General features: G+C 41.7%; 1 protein-coding gene across 13 annotated transcripts in view; it reads right to left on the reverse strand.

Annotated features, from left to right (window-relative positions):
• Window positions 1-18,333, reverse strand: part of TTLL7 (tubulin tyrosine ligase like 7) — a 190,764-nt gene that overhangs the window by 41,291 nt on the left and 131,140 nt on the right. For 12 of the 13 annotated variants that reach the window (XM_038745502.1, XM_038745501.1, XM_038745499.1 and 9 more), the window contains 7 exons: window positions 16,100-16,247; window positions 15,931-16,004; window positions 13,847-13,982; window positions 10,965-11,051; window positions 8,334-8,529; window positions 2,069-2,349; window positions 746-880 (listed from right to left, as the gene is read on the reverse strand). In XM_038745502.1, coding sequence (XP_038601430.1) covers window positions 746-880; window positions 2,069-2,349; window positions 8,334-8,529; window positions 10,965-11,051; window positions 13,847-13,982; window positions 15,931-16,004; window positions 16,100-16,247 — 1,057 coding nt within the window. The remainder of the gene's footprint in view (window positions 1-745; window positions 881-2,068; window positions 2,350-8,333; window positions 8,530-10,964; window positions 11,052-13,846; window positions 13,983-15,930; window positions 16,005-16,099; window positions 16,248-18,333) is intronic. The other variant, XM_038745506.1, reaches the window with a different exon arrangement.

Here is an 18,333-nt window from a genome sequence, read left to right on the forward strand (position 1 = left end):
GAGACAGAGAACAAAACCAAACATACTAACAAAATAAAATAAATAGAATAGATATGTACAAGTAAAATAAATAAATAAATAAATAAATAGAGTAATAAATATGTACAAACATATATACATATATACAGGTGCTGTGGGGAAGGGAAGGAGGTAAGATGGGGGGATGGAGAGGGGGATGAGGGGGAGAGGAAGGAAGGGGCTCAGTTTGGGAAGGCCTCCTGGAGGAGGTCGGGGGAGGCGGGTCAGATGGGAAGCTCAGAAAAGTATGGCTAATCTTGTCTTGTAGGGAGAAGCATTTTGGCGTAGTGGATAGAGCACTGGAGGCCAGAAGGTCATGGGCTCTAATCCCCGCTCCGCCACTTATATGCTGTGTGACCTTGTGCAAGTCACTTCACTTCTCTGGGCCACAGTTACCTCATCTGGAAAATTGGGATTAAGATTTTGAGTCCCACATGGGACAACCTACTTGATATCTACGCCAGTGATTAGAACGGTGCTTGGCACATATTAAGCGCTTGACAAATACCATCATTATTATTATTATTACTAAGTGACTTGACCAAGGTCACGCATCAGGCAGGTAATGGAACTGGGATTAGAATCCTGGTATCCTAATCCCTGCTCCATGCTTTTTCTACTAGGCCACTCTGCATCTCTCTGCTCATGCAATCACTACCGCGATGAGGAAGAGTGATGAAGTGAGCATGAGGCTGCAGATGATTCATTCAGTTCATCGTATACTTACATCATCTATAATCAACTCTCCCTCTTCATCGGCTTTTCCTGGAAATCTGATCCTCATGTCTTTCAAAACAAACAGAGTCTGCTTTGTTAGCGCCTCTTCCTCCTCTTTTGTTCTCTGATGGAGCAACGACTCACTCTAAAAATGGAAGAGAAACAGACACCAGATGAGGGTCTCATTTCATTCTTTCTGAGGTACAAGTAATTTATTCCTAATGAAAAAAATAAACCCATCTCAAAAAAGAAGGAAATGAAATCATTGGCTCCAGGGGGGACAAAACGGAAGCCAAAAGCAATACTTCCGTTGTGAAAATAGAATTGCACATCACAAAAAGGCACACACATTTTGCCATGATTGACTGTGTTAACTCCAACGATTCAGTATTAAACCAATGAGGACATGTAGAGGTTTTTCCTCACTTATAGCAAGTTACTGAACAAAACCTGATCTCACTGAGCCCAACCAGTTCTGTATCAATATAATGAAGGAATGATCCTTTATGAAAAAGATTGTACTCGTTCCACATCAGTCAATCAATCATATTTCTTGAGCATTTACTGTGTGCAGAGCACTGTACTAAACGCTTGGGAGAGTACAACATTTTGTACGTATATACTTCAGACACATCCAGTTGATTTTATTTCTACTTTATTATTCGCTGTTACCAAAATAAAATGGTTCATGACTATTTCTGGCTTCCCTTCCTCCAGCACTACTCTTCATATCATTTTATTTCTTTTTTTTTTAATTGCCGATAACTGCCATAGCGAACCAGCCGCCTCCCATTTTCCAGTTCTGTAATTGGTATATGGCAAGAAGGCTACATTAACTCCTCCAGGCATCATTATCTCAGAATGGTTCAAAAGCATCACGTAAAAACACGTGCCTGGTTACAAAACAATTGCAGTGAAACCTTTGGACAGCGAACTGAAGCATCTGGGATTGGGGAAGGTGAGGGTTTGAAATGGCATTTCACTGCAGCATACAAGACAAACCACTGTCTTATGTTTCTGTATCTCCTACATCTGAAGAGCAATAAACACTATAATCCAGCCTTTAATGCTCTTTAAAAATCATTCAGGCTTTGGAAGAGCTCTTTGAGCTACAAGAGCAGCTACTGGATTCCTATTTAGCAGATGGGGAAACTAAAGAACAAAGATCTATTTCACCAGAACGGTAACGGAGCCTTCGCATTTTAAACCCTTACTTCAGCATCTCAGGTTTAGTAAAGTCTTCTTTCAGGGCCCAGGACCCGACTTCGAAAGCACTTTATGGTTAAGCGCAGTCACCTTTAACTCATAACGTCAGACGGAGCAGCTTACTCACCACGGTCGAATGTGTGGATCCCAGGATGTGAGTGTGAGCCGTTTTGATGGTAGACGCGCTGCGGTTTAAAGAATGGGACCGGTTCCCTGAAGACGGTCGTGTGCCTGGAATCCCTTGCTTGGCTGAGGACGGGCGAGGCTCCGCCGGGGGTAACTGGTTTGACAAGACGGAGATGGAACGAGGACAACTGACTGAACGTCTTATGGAGCTTGCGGATGATGGGGAGGGGGAGAAGGGCGGCATCCTTACTGCTTTCACGGAAGGTGTCCAGTGTATTCTGCCTGCGAAGACAAACAAACATGTGGCAGGAAACGTTTAGTGGCCAAACTGCAAACCAAGAGGAACAGCAAATGATGTTGCATAGAATGTCATCCGAAGGGAAGTCCGCAGTGTAGCTCTGTAACTCAAAAAGCCAATACACTCTTGGAACGAATTAAGAGGAAAATGCAGGGAGATACAAAAAGGGCCCAGGTAGATGTGTTAGATCTTAGTCAGAAGTTCATTCATTCATTCAATCAGGCTTATTGAGCGCTTACTATGTGCAAAGTGCTGTACTAAGTGCTTAGTTTCCATAATAACTCTAACATTCAGAGAAGCAGCATGACTCAATGGAAAGAGCCTGGGCTTTGGTGTCAGAGGTCATGGGTTCAAATCCCAGCTCCGCCAATTGTCAGCTGTGTGACTTTGGGCAAGTCACTTCACTTCTCTGTGCCTCAGTTCCCTCTTCTGTAAAATGGGGATTAAGACTGTGAGCCCCCCCCCCGGGACAGCCTGATCACCTTGTAACCTCCCCAGTGCTTTGAACAGTGCTTTGCACATAGTAAGTGCTTAATAAAAGCCATTATTATTATTATTTTTAAGTGGTTAGTATGTGTCAGCATATCACCCTGACTTTCTCCCTTCATTCATCCTCCCTCCCATCTCCACAGCACATTGGTATATATCTGTAATTGATTTTATTTATTTATTCATATTAATGTCTGTCTCCCCCTCTAGACTGTGAGTTCACTGTGGGCAGGGAATGTGTCTGTTGTTGTACTGTGCTCTCCCAAGTACTTAGTACAGTGCCTTGCAGACATTAAGCACTCAATAAATATGACTGAAGAAGAAGAAGGGTAGAAACAAGTTGATGAAATCGGATAGTCCCTTCCCCACCCAAGGGATCCCAATCTATTTGAACCCCATTATACAGATGAGGAAATTGAGGCCCAGAGAGATTAATGACTTGCTCAAGTTTATTCAGTAGGTCAGTGACAGAAAATAAATCAATTTATTTATTTTACTTGTACATATTATTCTACTTTTTAAATTTTGTTAATATGTTTTGTTTTGTTCTCTGTCTCCCCCTTCTAGACTGTGAGCCCACTGTTGGGTAGGGACTGTCTCTATATGTTGCCAACTCGTACTTCCCAAGCACTTAGTACAGTGCTCTGCACACAGTAAGCGCTCAATAAATATGATTGAATGAATGGATGAACTGGGACTCAAACCCAGGTGTTCTTACTCCCAAAAGAATCCACTAATCCAGGGGTGAATTCACAGCAATAGCTCTTTTAACACAGCCTTCTATCTCTGCAGCTCTAACTCATGTAAATGGAATTTCCCTTTGATAAACATTTAATAACAACATCAGTGTTTACTGTAAATCAAACTCTAAATACCTAGAAAAACAAATGTATCACAGACACTGCCACTGCTAAAAATAGTGATGGGGGATTGAGGTAAAAAGAGAGGGAAGGAGTAGAGGAAAAAGGAAAGAGATTTCAATTTCTCTTTTTTTTTCCTCATTTCTCTCCTCCCGTTCTTCCTTTCCATGCTCGCCATTCCCTTTCCCTTCCTTTTTCTCCTAGATCCCAGCGGTGTCTACAGGACTGTCTCTTGGGAAAGAATCCATATCAATCATATTTACTGAACGCTTACTGGATGCAGAGCACAGCACTAAGCATTCAGGAGAGTACAATACAAGAACAGAAGGATGAGAGTTGAAATTGAATAATAATAATATAATAATAATAAATAATTATGGTATTTGTTAAGCACTTACTATGTGTCAGGCACTGTACTAAGTGCTGGGGTGGATACAAGCAAATCAGGTTGAACACAGTCCCTGTCCCACATGGAGCTTACAGTCTCAAGCCCCATTTTACAGGTGAGGTAACTGAGGCACAGAGAAGTGAAATGACTTGCCCAAGGTCATACAGCGGACAAGTGGTGGTGGCGGGATTAGAGCCCATGATTTTCTGACTCTGACGCCCAGGTTAGCAATGTCTTTTGGCATCAAAGGTTGTTATATACTTAAAAATCAGATGCACTGCATCCAGTTTCCCTTGGAGTTCTATAAGGAAAGAAGACCCAAAATTGTAGTCTAGATGATTTAGATACAGTTCCTTGGGAGATGGACCAATTTTTCTGGGTCATTCCAGGTTCTATAACTCCCTGAACACTTCCACATTTCTTCTGCTTTTTCTATATATGTCGCTTTTCCCTCGGACTAAACTGTCAGAGAGTTTTAAGTACAGAGAGAAAGCACAAAACTGGCCCAAAGTTTCAGAGCTTCCCTTCATCAACCAACCAATCAATGGTATTTATTGGGTGTATACTCTGCGCAGAGCACTGTACTAAGTGCTTGGGAGGGTACAGTACTACAGAGCTGGTAGTCGATAGCCCATTCCTTCATAAATGCGCTTTTTAAAACATTACCATGCAGAAATGCGTCTCTTTACAGATTCTGTTCTTTGTACATCATAATTAGGTATCTGGGAGCAGGGCAGCTCTCTAAGTAAGATCATATTTGAACCGCTGCAGACTTTGCACATGCAGATGGTACGATTTCTGAATTCCCTTTGTTCATTCTCTGAAACATATTCACTAAACTCCCAGTTCCACACACAGATTCTCCAAATTGCCAATTACCCATCAACCTGAAAGTTGTAGTTGCAATAGTATTAATTAAGCACTTACTGCTTACAAAGCACCATATTGAGTGCTGGGAAAAAGGACATGGGTGGGAATCCCCCTCGTCCCCCTCTCCTCCCCCTCGTCCCCCTCTCCATCCCCCTCATCTTACCTCCTTCCCTTCCCCACAGCACCTGTATATATGTATATATGTTTGTACATATTTATTACTCTATTTATTTATTTATTTATTTATTTATTTTACTTGTACATATCTATTCTATTTATTTTATTTTGTTAGTATGTTTGGTTTTGTTCTCTGTCTCCCCCTTTTAGACTGTGAGCCCACTGTTGGGTAGGGACTGTCTCTATATGTTGCCAATTTGTACTTCCCAAGCGCTTAGTACAGTGCTCTGCACATAGTAAGCGCTCAATAAATACGATTGATGATGACGATGATGAATTACTGTATATATGTTTGTACCGATTTATTACTCTATTTTACTTGTACATATTTACTATTCTATTTATTTTGTTAATGACGTGCATTTAGCTTTAATTCTATTTATTCTGACGGACTTGACACCTGTCCACATGTTTTGTTTTGTTGTCTGTCTCCCCCTTCTAGACTGTGAGCCCGTTGTTGGGTAGGGACCGTCTCTATATGTTGACAACTTGGACTTCCCAAGTGCCTAGTACAGTGCTCTGCACACAGTAAGCGCTCAATAAATACGATTAAATGAATGAATGAATGAATTAGACATGTCCCCGGTTGCACTGAACTTGCACTGCACACTCAATCAAGGACACAATGATTGCTCCCCCTGCTTACTATAATACTGTGATAGCGCTTACTATGTGTTAAGTGTAACTACAGTATATTCAGATCACAGACAGACACGTGTCCACATGTTTTGCTTTGTTGTCTGTCTCCCCCTTCTAGACTGTGAGCCCGTTGTTGGGTAGGGACCGTCTCTATATGTTGCCAACCTGTACTTCCCAAGTGCTTAGTACAGTGCTCTGCACACAGTAAGCGCTCAATAAATACGATTGAATGAATGAATGAATGACAGACAGATCAGATCTCCCCCTTCTAGACTGTGAGCCCGCTGTTGGGTAGGGACCATCTCTAGATGTTGCCAACTTGTACTTCCCAAGCGCTTAGTACAGTGCTCTGCACACAGTAAGCGCTCAATAAATGCGATTGAATGAATGAATGAAAAGACAGTTCCTGTCCCTCACAGGGCTCACACTCAGAGGTAGAAAGGGCAGAGGATTGATCCCATTTTATAGCTGAGGAGACTGAGGCACAGAGGGGTTGCCCTGGGTCACCTGACTCTCAGCTCACGCTCTGTCCACTACGGCACATTACACTTCATTCATGCTATTATTCAGCGCTCAGTACAGTGCCTGGCACATAGTAAGCGCTTAATAAATACCATATTATTATTAATCAATTTAGTCTAACTGCATGATTGGTTTCGATTTTTAAAATTCTCCCCAGAAAGGGTCAGGACACACGTTGGCGATGCATAAATCCATGGGGACGGGGATCGTGCCTATCGACTCAACTGAATTGAGAAGCAGCATGGCGCAGTGGAAACAGCACAGGCTTGGGAGTTCGAATGTCATGTGTTCTAATCCCAGCTCCGCCACTTATCTGCTGTGTGACCGTGGGCAAGTCATTTCACTTCTTTGTGCCTCAGTTACCTCATCTGTAAAATGGGGATTGAGTCTGTGAGCCCCACACGGGACAGGGACTATGTCCAACCTGATTTGCTTGTATCCACCCCAGCACTTAGTACAGTGTCTGGAACATAATAAGCACTTCATTCATTCATTCAATCGCATTTATTGAGCACTTACTGTGTGCAGAGCACTGTACTAAGTGCTTGGGAGTACAAGTTGGCAACATATAGAGATGGTCCCTACGCAACAGCGGGGTCACAGTCTAGAAGGGGGAGAGAGACAACAAAACCAAACATATTAACAAAATAAAATAAATAGAATAACTATGTACAAATAAAGTAAATAAATAAATAGAGCAATAAATATGTACAAACATATATACATATATACAGGTGCTGTGGAGAGGGGAAGGAGGTAAGACGGGGGGATGGGGAGGGGGAGGAGGACCATAATTAGCAGCGTGGCTTAGTGGAAAGAGCAGGGGTTTGGGAGTCAGAGGACATGGGTTCTAATCCTGGCTCCACCACTTGTCGCTGTGTGACCTTGGGCGAGCTGCTTAACTTCTCTGTGCCTCGGCTGTCTCATCTGTAAAATGGGGATTAAGACCGGGAGCCCCACATGGGACAACCTGATTACCTTGTATCTACCCCAGAACTTAGAACAGTACTTGGCACATAGTAAGTGCTTAACAAATACCAATATTATTTATTTTATTTGAAGCAGCGTGGCTCAGTGGAAAGAGCATGGGCTTTGGAGTCAGACGTCATGGGTTCAAACCCAAATGTCAGCTGGGTGACTTTGGGCAAGTCACTTAACTTCTCTGGGCCTCAGTTCCCTCATCTGGAAAATGGGGATTAAGACTGTGAGTCCCCCTTGGGACAACCTGATCATCCTGTAACCTTCCCAGTGCTTAGAACAGTGCTTTACACATAGTAAGCGCTTAATAAATGCCATTATTATTATTATTATTATTACTCTCTCAAGCATTTCGGAACAGTGCTAGACTGTGAGCCCACTGTTGGGTAGGGACCGCCTCTATACGTTGTCAACTTGTACTTCCCAAGCACTTAGTACAGGGCTCTGCACACAGTAAGCGCTCAATAAATACGATTGAATGAATGAATGAACAGTGCTCTGCAGACAGTAACTGCTCAATAAACACCTTTGACTGATTGAAAGGGGAGAATGGATAGTCACATGCTTGATGAGTTTGGAAAATGCCCTTTGTGGGTATATGTGCAGAAGTAGACTTCATTTTAATGCCTGACTCCTCGAGTAGACTAAGGTCATTGTGGGCAGGGAATGTGTCTACCAAATCTGCTGTATTGTACTCTCCCAAGCGCTTACTACAGTGCTCTGCACACAGAAAAGACTCAAGAAATATGATTGATTGATTGATAAAAGAGACAGAAGGAAGAGACTCCAGTGTTCTTCGATCCAGCCTCCACCCCACCCCTCCCAGGGCCAATCCGAGCTGATGAGTAAATGTAGGGCTCTCCCAAATGCTTAGTACAGTGCTTTGCACACAGACAGAGCTCAATAAATCTGAATGAATAAGTGAATGAATGAATATAGGCTTTCAAAAGCCAGGCATCCCACCTTGCGGATAGCAGAGGGAAGGGTATATATTTTTAGCTCACTGTGTTGGGTGTACTTTTTGAGGTCGAAACAAGCAACTTACTGGATCGTTCAACCAATTTGCATTTGGGGTCAACAGGGTCGTAAGTAACCTTCTTCTCTCTCTTCTCATTCTGGTATTCTTCTTTCTCATCTTCTTCCGACCCCAGAGAATCGCTGCTGTTGTCACAACTACTTTCGCTGCTGTAGTTCTTCTGCTTTCTCAGGATGCTTGCACTCTCTGGCATAGAGTACAAAGGCTAAAGAATAATTTGAAAAAAGAGTAAGCGGTATGCTTGTTAAAAATCAAAGGATAATATCATCCACTACTCTGCCCTTCCCCTCCCCACAGCACTTGTGTATATTTGTACATATTTCTTACTCTATTTTATTAATGATGTGTACATATCTATAATTCTATTTATTCTGCTGGTATTGATACCTGTCTTCTTGTTCTGTTTTGCTGTCTGTCTCCTTCTAGACTGTAAGCCCATTGTTGGGTGGGGACTGTCTCTATATGTTGCCGAATTGTACTTCCCAAGCGCTTAGTACAGTTCTCTGCACACAGTAAGCACTCAATAAATACGGCAACGAATGAATGACTAATGCAATCAGTAATATTTCCATTTTATACTTACTCTTTTTCAACTGAAGGACTAAAATGGGTAGAGATCGGTGATGGCTAGAATGCTTTTTGAGATAGAAAGAGATTTAACTTATATTTCGGTCCCAATACAAATTGCCCCTTGAATGATATAATTCAAGTACCATACTGAAGAAAATGCCATTTATAATCACGACATATGGAATTTTAGCTGAAATGGCATCACATAATCACAGCAAAATGTTCAGAATGGAGGCTTTGAACAGCAAAGTGAGACTTTGCAAAATAAAGTAAAATATGAGCTAGAAGTACGAAAATGAAACCAAGACAAACTCTGCCCCATGGCTTGGAGAGAGATCACTCATCAGTGGAGTCGCAGATGAGCATTCTCCTTACATGCTTAATTTTCAGAGTTGCAAAAAAAAACCAAAAATACACAACCTCCCTGGAATTAAGAGAGAAGCAGCTGGAGAAGCAGCTATAAAAACAGCAGGGATTGCCTGGGGCCTTCACCTCTAATTCAATTCTTTCCGTTGCACTAGCTACAAAACAGATAGAAACCAAGAACCTGTCCCCTCAGATGACGTGTACATATAATATTCCTCATACGGTTAATTCGTTGTTGGGCTTTTTAAAATTATTTTTTTCTGATAATTATCCATTTTCCAAGTTAGTCTTGATAGGATTCATATGTCTCTTGTCAGATGATTCCTAACTCCAACACAGATGCTCTTGCCATATTGAAGCAATCTTGCTTCCTTTTCTTACACTGTATAATAAATGAAGCATATAATGTGAAAATTAACATGGCGTGTTTTTTTTGTTTGGAGATGGGGAATGACCGGGATGAAGGAGTTACTGGAGCAAATAAAAAATGTCATGTGCAATGGTGTTGAATAACCTCTGCATTTCGGACCTCCTGTTCCCAGTTCTCCAAGCTGACCTGTTTCCAATGATTCGAGAAGAAGGGAAAAGGATTTGACCGTCTCCGTTTCACAGGGAACTCACAACCCAGAACAAGATGTTTGTGGACATTGGATAATTTAAGAGACTATTCATTACACGTACTGTTTCCCACCTATTGATGCTGGAGGTTGAGTACCTTCTCGGATCCATCCACGCCTCCTTTCTTGTCCTCTTCCCTTTCTCCCTCACTGCTGCTGACCCTCTAAATTTTTCCCAGGGTTCTGGTCACCTTTTTTCCCAGCTCACGCAAGAACAACAGGTGTTAATGGATTACCGAATGACCCCATTGTAAAGGACATAAGCGATGATGTAGGTAAGACAGTAGTGAACAGTTAATGACTTTACCCTGACTCTATCCCAACCACCTCACCTGAAGAACTGAACAGGACAACATAATTCTCACATCAAGAAGCAGCGTGGCTTAGCGGAAAAAACACGGGCTTGGGAGTCAGAGGACATGGGTTCTAATCCCGGCTCCACCACTTGTCTGCTGTGTGACCTTGGGCAAGTCACTTAACTTCTCTGTGCCTACGTTCCCTCATCCGCAAAATGGGGATTAATAATAATAATAATGATAGCATTTAGTAAGCGCTTACTATGTGCAAAGCACTGTTCTAAGCGCTGGGGAGGTTACAAGGTGATCAGGTTGTCCCACGGGGGGCTCACAGTCTTAATCTTGGGGATTAAGACTGTGAGCCCCATGTGGGACAGGGACTGTTTCCAACCTGATTTGCTTGTATCTACCCCAGCGCTTAGAACAGTGTCTGGCACATAGTAAGCGCTTAACAAATACCATCATCATTATTATTATCTACTACAAGCCACTGAGCCATCCTCTAGACTTTAGGCCCGCTGCAGGTAGGGAATGTGTCCTTCCAGGGAATGTGAAATTCCAGCTCAAACCTGTTAATTAGTTCAAACGTCTCTTTGTTTAGAAGGCAGGGAATGTGTCTGCCAACCCTGTCATATTGTTCTCTCCCAAGTGCTTAACACAGAGCTCTGTACATAGTAAGTGCTCAGTAAATACCATTGATGATTAAGCCACTGACACTGTGAGAAAGCTGGAAGAAGAAATAAACAGTATGAGGTTTACTCACTCGGAATACCAAAAATAAAAGTATATACCTTTGGTCCTCGAGGTCTGGCACATTTTCCCATCAGTTTTTCATCATCTATCTCACACTGCTCCAGAAGATCCAAAATGTCTTCCTCCTAAAAATGATAATCCAGGTCCGTGAACAGTCCCCAGAATCTTTCCTCTTTTCTACAGCACAACATATTACGTGGATGGACAGTATATGGCCTATTCCAATTTACGTAGCAACTGAGTGGTATGTGTTTTCAACACTGCCCAAAGGCACATAATTTTACATAAATCATCCACAGTGGACTTTCCTAAAGGAAATCACTTCATAATTATTGGTGCAATAAGCACTCAATAAATACGATTGAATGAATAATGCTTTTAATAGGAGATTTTGATCCTCATTCAGTCAACCCCTGAGACAACAAATACATTTGGCTAAATAACCCTTGAAATAAAAGGTACTGCTGGTAGCTCTCCAGAGATGACATTATTCATTGGTCAATAACAAAATTAAATCCAGTCATTAATATATTCATGATAGATATACAAACTATCGAGACTTACTTGGGATGCAACATGAGAAGTTATTAATTAGAATATTTGCCTCAAGGATTCCAATGCAGGTTTAAAAAAAGTCTTTATTTTCTGCAACTTTATGGACAACTTCTGAAATTCCAGCTGAAACCAGTTAATTAGTTCAAATGTCTCTTTGTTTAGAAGGCAGGTAATGACATTTCTGAGAGGATTTTTTTTTTTAGGCACAGCATAATAATGCAGACTTTTAATCTTAAATGGGACCCTCTATAATCTGGTTTCCACCCACCTTCACTTCACCGAAACCATTCTCTCCAAGGTCACAAATGACCTTCTTCTTGTCAACGCCAGTGAACTTTACTCCATCCTAATCCTCTTTGTTCTCCTCCTACCTCTCAGCTCACTCCTTCTTGGTCTCTTTCACCAGCTCTTCCTTTATCTCCCTAACCTAACTGTGAGGAGTCTCTCGGAGTTCCCATTCTCTTCAAAATCTAAATTCACTCTCTTGGAGAGCTCATCTACCTCTTTGTGGGTCTCTCTCAAATCTAGCCTTCTTCTTTTCTGCAATATTTCATCTCCTTCTGCCTCCAGAACATCTTACATGGATGTCCCATTAGCAACTCAAACTCAGCTTGTCCTAAAATGAACACTTCATCTTCCCTCCTAAATCTTCTCCTCCACCTTTCCCATCACTGTGGACATCACCACCACTCTCCCTCTAAAACCCACAACTATGGTATTATCATTGACTACACTCTTTCAACCCCCATATTAAATCTTTCGCCAAATCCTGTCAGTCCTTCCTTCAAGACATCTTGAGAATCTCCCCCTCCCCTTGCATCCAAACTACCACCACCCTGATCCAAACATTTATCACATACCAAGGTGACTACTGCACCAGACTCTTCGCAGACCTTTCTGCTTTCAAACTCTGCTCTCTGCTGCCAATATTTCACTCAGCTGCTTGGATCATTTTTGTAAAACATGATTTCCTTCAGGTTTCCCCACTCTTTATCAACCTTCAAATCTCTCCACATCAAGCAGAAACTCCTGGCCAAAGGCTTTAAGACGCTCATTCACCTTTCTCCCTGCTTCCTATCCTCACTCTCCTCCTCCTCTCAAGTCATCCTACTCACTGTGCCTCATTCTCATCTCTTTTGCTGTCATCCTCTCAAGCCCTCCCTTATGCCTGAAACTCCCACCCAATTCACATTTGGCAGACTACTATTCTCCTCACCTTCAAGGACATTCTGAAGTTACATCTCCTCCAAGAAGATTTCCGTGATTAAACTCTCACTTCTTCTCCTACTGCTACCTCAGCACTTCTGCATTATCTAGGCACTTGAGTACTCACCTCAACCCAATAGCACATAGGTTTATGATCTATTGTCTCCCTCTACCTATAATTTATTTTAATATCTCAATTTCCTACTAGATTATAAACACCTTGAGGACAGGAATCATAACTACTGACTCTGGGGTCCTCTCCCAAGTGCTTAGTACATTGTTCTGCCAAGTAAGGACTCAATTACTACTGATTAATTCATCATTACACTGTGAAATCATTTAGGACTGAGGCTGTACTGTCTATTACAGTACTCTACACTTGTACTCAGTACCTTCTACTGATACTGTTAAATCCCCCATTTTCCTCTCCTCCTGCCCATCCCCCCCGCCCTACCTCCTTTCCTTCCCCATAGCACCTGTATAAATGTTTGTACAGATTTATTACTCTATTTTACTTGTACATATTTACTATTCTATTTATTTTGTTAATGATGTGCAATTAGCTTTAATTGACGACTTGACACCTGTCCACATGTTTTGTTTTGTTGTCTGTCTCCCCCTTGTAGACTGTGAGCCCGTTGTTGGGTAGGGACCGTCTCTATATGTCACCAACTTGTACTTCCCAAGCGCTTAGTACAGTGCTCTGCACACAGTAAGCGCTCAATAAATACGATTGAATGAATGAATGAGTGAATGAATGAATGAATGCCATAATGGGAGGGCTCCAGCACACAGAGAGCTTGGAAATCAGAAAAAGACAAAAATTGAAGGGAAATAAAATTCCAGTAACAATTAAAAAATTTGTTCTATGTTTGCTTTTCAATAGTAGAGACTATAACAGTTCTAGAAATTTTGTGGAACTGCAAACTAAAATCCCCAATGCCTACTACTGTCATATGAGGCCACTGTCATTTGTTAAATCACTAATTGTAAAAGTCATATCAACCTGTTGAATCCAGTGCAACCTTTTGAAAAAATCCATTACATTTCACTGAATACATTTTAGAAACAAAATTGATTTTAACAGTCGAGGGCTTCTTCAGCATCACGTTGTTTCACACATGCATACACATACCCCAAAACAAAAATGTCCATTTACCTTCATTCTTTTCAAGGGATTATTCAAATCGCGTTGGAGTGAAGCTGCTCTTCCTGAAAGGAATGTCTGAAAGGCAGTGGTCAACAAGCTTTCATATTTTTCAAGTAGTGATTTATCATCAGGAGGATAAATTCTCCTACAATTGAAGTAAATAGATTCAATGAAACAAATGAACTAGTTAGTATTTCCACATCTCCCTCTGAACATATTTACTCAAACTGGAGTGAGTGCTGAAAACCATATTCATAGATTTGTCAAACACTGCAATCTGAGAAATGTGGAGCACATTTTTACTATCAGCTTATCAAATAAGAGACAGCTGGTTCTGAAATTTTCAGTGAAATCTCAAAAATCTTATTTTCTGATGAGAGTTAACACAAAACTCACAAAGTACTGTATCTAAATTTTTGCTTTAGAACAATGGGATACCAAAAAATATAAGACCTGTCTTTTATATCAACATTTTCAGAGGGTACTGCAAAGTTTTGAAGTGTCTTTTCCCACTACCCTTTTAAACAAAAAGGTATGCATTATTACTAACTTAAAAACATCACAAAAGCAAAAAAGAAAAAAAACTCACTCATATCTCTTTTTTTATATGTTTAGCCAAAACTGGGTCTGAATGGGCCTGACACTGAAAATTAAAAAATGGCCTATAGAGCAAATCAAAGTGTGGAAGTGAGGTAATGACTTATCTTAGCACTTAACCTCCCCAAATAACAATTCTATCGAGCTTCAGCAGATTAACTATTTCCCTGAACCAAATTAGAAGATTTGTTAGTGTAAGGTTTTTTTGCTTGGTTTTCTCATCACAAAGTGGTTGATTCTTGGCATTCTACTGCAAGCAGAGCAATCTACTATGTGCTTTAGAGAACACAATGGAGTTAGAAGTCATGATTCCTGTCATCAAGGCATTTACAATCTAGCAGGAGAGACAGACACACAAAAAGATGAAAATGTAAAAGGAAAGATGAAGAGGAATGAAGAATGATGCTGTGTTCCCTAGTGGAAAGAGCACACAGTCCTGGGAGTCACAGAGGACCTGAGTTCTAATCCTAGATCCACAAATTTCTTGCTGGGCAACCTTAGGCAAAACACCTAACTTCTCTGTGCCTCAGCTTCCTCAACTATCAAATGAAAATTAAATACTTATTCTCCCTCCTAGTTAGACTGAGCCCCATGTGGGACAGGGACTGTGTTTATCCTGATTAACTTGTATCTACTCCAGTGCTAAGAACAGTGCTTGATACTTAGTAAGGATTTAGCAAACACCATTTTAAAAAAAGGTGAATATGTAGATGAATGCTCTAAGTGCTTAAATAAATTGATATATACAGATATGCTATGGTTGCTGGTAAGTTTATAAGGGCCCTCTACTATTTAAACATTAACTTGTACATACCATAAAAAAATAGGTCGTAATCTCCTTGAGAACAGGGATTGCGTATACTAATTCTACTAACCATACATAATAAGCGATCAATAAATAATACCGTTCACCCATTCCAACAATTTTGAGGTGGGAGTTGGGAGGATATGACCAGGTGAGGAGAAAAATTAATCAGACAGGGCATTCCAGGAGGTGGTGGGATTTTAGAAGCCTTTGAAGATGGGGAGAACTATGGATTGGCAGATTTGATGTGGTAGAGAGTTCCAAAAAGGAGGAAAACCAAAATTTAGAAGTCATAGGGGAGGGATGAGAATAAATCATGGTGAGTAGGCTAGTGGGAGGGGACAGAAGAGTGCAAGTGGAGATATAGTGGGAGAAAAGAGTGGATAAGTAAAAGTGAGATTGCCAACTGAGTCTCTTAAAGTCAGTAGCCAGGAATCATGCACAGATGCAGAGAGGAATGGGTAACCATCACAGGCTTTTGAGAAATGTGGAGTCATGTGCAGAATGATGTTTTTGGAAAATAACATGGAGAACAGAGTGAAATACGGACTGCTGATGAAATCGACTGGAAGCAAGGAGACAATGAGGAGGTTAATCAAGTAGTCTGGATAGCATATGTCTGCGGTTGACCATTGAATAGAAAACAACTGTCAAATCCCTCACTTCATGGCATGACGAAAAACATAATTACCTGTAATTTCCCATGTGTCGATTTTCATGCTCCTCCTTTGATATCTGCTTGCGAACTTGGGCGAGTCTCTCTTTCTAGAAATCAAACATTTTTCAAGCATGAGAACCTGATGGGATGCTGAATAATGGTTTGAGTAAGGCAAAGTGAAGTAAGTTTTTAAATTTTCTACCAATTCCTCTTTCCTCCTCTCCAGCGTGTGACGTTGTTTCTCCCAGTCAGAAGAACCAGGGGAGAGCCTTTTCATTGAGCCTTGACCATAAAGCCTCTTTTGAGCTTCAGCTTTCTGTTTAGCCAAATTTCTCCTTTTATCACTGGTCCTAGGATAACACCAAAGACAGATAAAGATGAAAAGCAATCGAAGGGCTACTGGAGTGAGAACCAATCTTACCTCAGCATGGAGAAGCCACAAGAGGCTGAAGAGCTGTAGGATGATCTAATTCTTTAATTTCAGTTCTTATATCAATCATTCCCTTGCATACCATTGAAGTTTCTATTAAGGAAGTCTGTATGTGCCAAAATAATCAAGGTATTGAGCATTTATTGTGGGCAGAGCACTGTACCAATCACGGTATTTGTCAAGCATTTACTATGTGCCAGGCATTGTACTAAGGGCTAGAATATATATAATAATAATAATGGTATTTGTTAAGTGCATACTATGTGCAAAGCACTGTTCTAAGCGCTGGGAAGGTTACAAGGTGATCAGATTGTCCCACGGGGGGCTCACAGTCTTAATCCCCATTTTACAGATGAGGGAACAAAGTCACACAGCTGACAACTGGCGGAGCCCAGATTTGAACCCATGACGGCTGACTCCAAAGCCCGGGCTCTTTCCACTGAGCCACGTTGCTTCTCTGAAATATGAAATAATTAGGACAAAGTTCTCTCCTACCTGGGACTCACAATCTAAATGAGAGGGAGAACAGAACAGGTACTGAATCCGCTTTTTCAGACCACTTCAATCAATCAATCAATCATATTTATTGAGCGCTTACTGTGTGCAGAGCACTGTACTAAGCGCTTGGGAAGTACAAGTTGGCAATGAGTGTTCCTCTACAGCCTGCCTGGAAGATGACAGGTGGCACCATATTCACTCATTCATTAAATTGTATTTATTGAGCGCTTACTGTGTGCAGAGCACTGTACTAAGTGCTTGGGAAGTACAAGTTGACAACATATAGAGATGGTCCCTACCCAACAGTGGGCTCACAATCTAGAAGGGGGAGACAGACAACAAAACAAAACATATTAACAAAATAAATATCATTTTTTGGGGAATCCCATTTCTTTGGGAAGCAACGTGACCCAGTGGAAAGAGCACAGACCTGGGAGCCAGAGGTCCTGGGTTCTAATCCCAGCTCTGCCTGTTGCCCACTGTGTGATCTTGGGCAAGTCACTTAACTTCTCTGTGCCTCAGTTTCCTCATCCGTAAAATGAGGATTCAATGCCTGTTCTCCCGCCTATTTAGACTCTATATCCCATGTGGGACAGGGATTGGGTCTGACCCGATTAACTTGTATCTACCGAAGTGCTTAGAACAGTTCTTGACAGATACGAAGCAATTAAAAATCCCACAGTAATAATTACGGCAGTAAAAATTCCCCTTTTATGGCTGAAAAAATTTAAGTACAGAGAAGTGAAATGACTTGTCTAAGGTCATACAGCAGGCAAAAGGCAGAGCCAGGATTAAAATCCAGGTCCTCAGTCTCCCAGGCCCATTCTCTTTCCACTAGAATACGCTGGTTTTCAGAAGACACAGAGAAGCAGCGTGGCTTAGTGGAAAGAGCACGGGTTTGGGAGTCCGAGGACATGGGTTCTAATCCCGGCTCTACCACAAATCTGCTGTGTGACTTTGGGAAAGCCACTTACCTTCTCTGGGCCTCAGTTATCTCATCTGTAAAATGGGGATAAAGGCTGTGAGTCCCCTGTGGTCACCCTGGGGCTGCACCCATGGTGGAGTGAGGGAGGGTGAGAAGAGCCCTTACTCATTCTTCTGCCTGGGGAGAATGATGGAAATTCTCCTGCAGTGGGTGACAAGTGACATCTCTATCTTCCCTCTCCTTTGGCCTCTTTCCTGGTCAGGAAAACTGGGCAGGCCAGCTACTTCCTACCTAAAATGTTGTTGGGGTGAAGGTAGTGGCATTGCTTTCATGGTGCCAAATCTCTGCCAGTGATGCTTCCTCAGGGTATGTCACTCAGTGGAAAGACCCCGGGCTTTGGAATCAGAGGTCAGGGGTTCAAATCCCGGCTCCACCAATTGTCAGCTGTGTGACTTTGGGCAAGTCACTTAACTTCTCTGGGCCTCAGTTACCTCATCTGTAAAATGGGGATTAAAACTGTGAGCCCCCCGAGGGACAACCTAATCACCCTGTAACCTCCCCAGCGCTTAGAACAGTGCTTTGC

Source organism: Tachyglossus aculeatus, chromosome 4 (genome assembly GCF_015852505.1).
Source record: "Tachyglossus aculeatus isolate mTacAcu1 chromosome 4, mTacAcu1.pri, whole genome shotgun sequence".
In the NCBI taxonomy this organism is placed as follows: Eukaryota; Metazoa; Chordata; class Mammalia; order Monotremata; family Tachyglossidae; genus Tachyglossus; species Tachyglossus aculeatus.